General features: G+C 58.6%; 1 protein-coding gene across 1 annotated transcript; it reads right to left on the bottom strand.

Annotated features, from left to right (window-relative positions):
- Window positions 1–1238: 1238 nt before the first annotated feature.
- LOC123070379 (polyamine oxidase 1-like) lies at window positions 1239–3116 on the bottom strand. The gene has a single exon (XM_044493573.1). It carries the CDS (start codon window positions 3036–3038, stop codon window positions 1515–1517), a length of 1524 nt encoding a protein of 507 aa, XP_044349508.1. The 5' UTR covers window positions 3039–3116; the 3' UTR covers window positions 1239–1514.
- Window positions 3117–3635: the final 519 nt, after the last annotated feature.

Here is a 3635-nt window from a genome sequence, read left to right as displayed (position 1 = left end):
CGACATCTGCGTGGGTGGAAAGCTCTTCGAAGTGGCCCAACCGGCCGTCGGATCCTCCTCTGTCCCAACGTGGTCCAACAGCGCAATCCGCGACGGCGAACGGGTGGATGGGGTGCGGGGTTCCGGGCGCGGTAGGGGGACATCTGCTTCTCCATTTCCGCACCTCTTTGCCACATCGTTGCCGCCGCTTCCCTCCCTCGCTGCCAGCATTGCCGCATCTTCCGGGCGACGTTCTCCGCCTTGCACGACTGAGCCGATGAAGGACGGATGAGGCGGACACAGTCTCCGTCGCGGCGGTCGGGGACGAGCTGGACGACATCTAGGATGGCGGATCGGAATCAGTGGTGAGGATGGGGAGTAAGGGTGGCAGACGGCGAGGGCTCGGGCGCGAGAAAGGTAGGAGGGAGGCGAGAGGAGGAGGAATCGTTTGGTGGATTTGGTGCAAATAACGGTGGGGTAGGGTTGTCAGGTCCGGGCGGACGCACCCGGGCGACCCCATATCCGCTCCATATTTGGAGTGGATATAAGGGGCGCCGGTCTGTCCGAACATTTAAGACCCATTTAAGGAGCTTGTATGGATCAAACTTTTATAATCGGTCAGTGACCAAACTGTCCAGGCGGACGTTTGACATGGGGGACGTATCAGGTGATACCATTGCTTACATGATACCATGATACCAACTTGAAAAACTCAAATTTAAACTTGTCAAAAAAATCTGAAAAAAATCACGGATGTTCACAAAACATATGTCGACAACCCCTAAAAAATTTAGATCAAAATTTGAAATACACAAAGAGAAACAAAAAAGACAAATTCATATGTGAATAGTGTCATTCTAACTTTTGTCTTCTTTTGACACTATTTATGATGGATTTGTCTTTTTCTTTCTCCTTCTCTATTTCGAATTTTGATCTGAAATTTTTAGCGGTTGTCAACATATGTATTGTGAACATACATGTTTTTTTCAGAATTTTTTGACATGTTTAAATTTAAATTTTACATATTGATATCATGGCATCATCTAAGAGCTGGTATCACCTGATATTTTCCCGTTTGACATGGGTTTGAGATGGCCGGCTGTAGATGCTTTAATAAGCCGACACGAAACGCAGCCACTAGCTGCTACGCTGCTAAACCCAACAACAAGGACAAGTAGCAAAGATGAACAATCAATAATTGTGATAAAATGAACAATAAAAAAAAGGACAAGTAGCAAAGAGAAAGCAAGCAAGAAAGGAAGTACAGAGAATGTTGTCACTTGCTCACGGAAGAACTGAAGAGCTCAAGCCTCAAGGCACCACCACAACCTCCATCTTCAAAGAAAAGACAGAAAAACAGTAGGTGACTTACCTACTGCAAATATATCAAATCCTCCGTATTTTCATATCATTATATGTCAATAGAGCGACATACCAACAATAACTTAGCCTAGCTACCTTCCACGGATACAGGGCTCGATCGAGTCGAACGATCGGATCGCGGGTCGCCGTCTAGGAAAGGTCCAAAACAAATCTCAGCGGTAGTGCTGCAGCAGCCGGTCGGCCTCCCGTACGCCGCTCAGGTAGGCCGCGTGCGTCGTCGAGTAGTGCGTCCGTTGCGTCGCCTCGCCGGCGAACAGCACGCTCAGCGGCGTCCGACCGGCCTCCGGTCCGCGCGGGAGCGGCTCTGCCATCCGATCAAGATCCTCGCCGCTTGACCCGACGGCGACGTAGCTGTAGGACCCGAGGAACAGCGGGTCCGTCGCCCACCCGCTCCTCTTGATTCTCCTCACCCTCCGCCGTGGGGTCGCCCCCGCGCCTGCCCCGCTGCAGCGGCGAGGTGGGCCCGGGAGAAAGGATTCCAGCGTGGAGTGGACCGCGCGGATGACCTCGTCGTCGGGGAGCGACTCGAGGTGCGCGGCCTCCCGCCCGGCGAACCACGCGAGCGCCACGGTGGAGCCCGCGTGGACGGGGCACACTGACTCGGTGCCGCGCATCCACCACGGGATCTTCGCCACGTCTCCGACGAAGGCCATGTGCAGGAACGGGAAAGTCGGCGGGGCCGTCCTGGCTTGCTGCTCGTCGTCGCCATCCGGTTCCGGCATCTCCACGTCCTCCAGCTCGATAAACAGCTTGTCCACGACACCGAATCCCAGCCGCGCGACGGCCTCACGCTTGAACTGTGGGAGCGGCGGGTCGAAGGCGATTGCACCCGCAGCGGACACGTCCTCGCCGATGCTCGCCTTGAGGACGCCCAGCGAGACCGTGAGGATGACGTGGTCAGCGGTGAGCGTCGTCGTCGCCTCATCGGCAAAGTGGAGGCGCACGGGGGTTTCGCCCCAGTCGAGACGACGGAGGCGGAGGCCGAGGCGGACAGTGCCGGGCGGGAGCGCGGCGGCGAGGTGCTCCACCACGCGGGTGTACCCACCGGGGATCGTGACGTGGTCGCCGGGGAAGTCGCGGTACTCGCCCTCGGCCGCGAGGTCAAGGTCGCCGAGATCGTCGGCGGAGGTGTCCGTGCGCTCCCGGTTGATGTGCATGACAAGCAGCGCCTGCTCGACCTCCTCCAGCTCCTTGCTCCCGCCCGGGCGCGCCGCCTGGTACGCTCGGAGCCCCCGGCGCAGGTAATCCTCCACACCCCCTCCGCCGACAGCCTCACCGGCACGCGCGGCCTCCATCATGTCCCTGTACAGCTCCTCGATCGGCTTGGCCACCGTCACCGCGTCGACGACATCGCCGCCCTCGGCGACAGTCAGGACGCTGTCAGGGAACCCGTCCATGCGCTCGTAAGGGAGGTCCGCGGCCTCCTGCCGGAGCGCGCCTGCTTCCCGCGCCAGCGCGTACACGGGGCTCCCGACGATGCCCTGCACCCACGTAGCGCCCATCTCGAGACGATGGCCGGCGAACTCGGACGTGTATACCCGGCCACCAGCGCGGCAGCCAGCCTCCACCACCACCACCTCTAACTTGTCCCGGCCCGCGCCGCATAGCTGCTGCGCCGCCGAGAGTCCGGCTATGCCCGCGCCCACTATGACAACCCTCGGCTTCTTCTCAACCATCCTCGCCTGCCGCGCGCGCACCTCGCGGACGGTTTAGCACTGGTCAGTTGTCAGTTCTCACTAGTGTTTTACCTTCCCCGGTCCCCCCGGAGAGTGCAAAGCCAGGAGCACGCGCCGCTACAACAAAGAAGATGAGCAGAATAAAGAGCATAGGTTCGCGCGTACTAAAAGCAACTCTATCACACCTTTTAAAATGGCCCGACCTGCAAAATAACCGCCCGTTTACAGTTTCGACTGAAAAAAAAATTGCCCGATAGAAACCGTAAACACGTCCCACCTTAAAAAACTTTAAGGGGTGCGGTAAATTGCCCCATCCGATCCGCGAAAACCCAGGTTTCCCCAACCCGTCGGGGCCCTGTATCCCGCAAAAAAGGTTGGCAGGAGGGACATTTCAGCGCACTCGTTCCCTACATCCCCTCTCGCAGCCGCTCGCCACCGTGGCCGCCCGCCCCGCCGCCTGCGTTTTCGGCCACTTTCGCCAACGGAATAGTGCGCCGGGCCGCACTACACCCTGGTCCACTTGTCGGCGCCCCGATCAGCCGAGCCGAGCCGCCGCCGAGTCGCCGCTGCCCCGGATCGACCGCCGCCGAGTCGCCA

The sequence above is a fragment of the Triticum aestivum genome, chromosome 3B, assembly GCF_018294505.1.
Source record: "Triticum aestivum cultivar Chinese Spring chromosome 3B, IWGSC CS RefSeq v2.1, whole genome shotgun sequence".
In the NCBI taxonomy this organism is placed as follows: Eukaryota; Viridiplantae; Streptophyta; class Magnoliopsida; order Poales; family Poaceae; genus Triticum; species Triticum aestivum.
The sequence above is the reverse complement of the archived record's forward strand: the minus strand, read 5'-3'. Positions and strand labels throughout refer to the sequence as shown.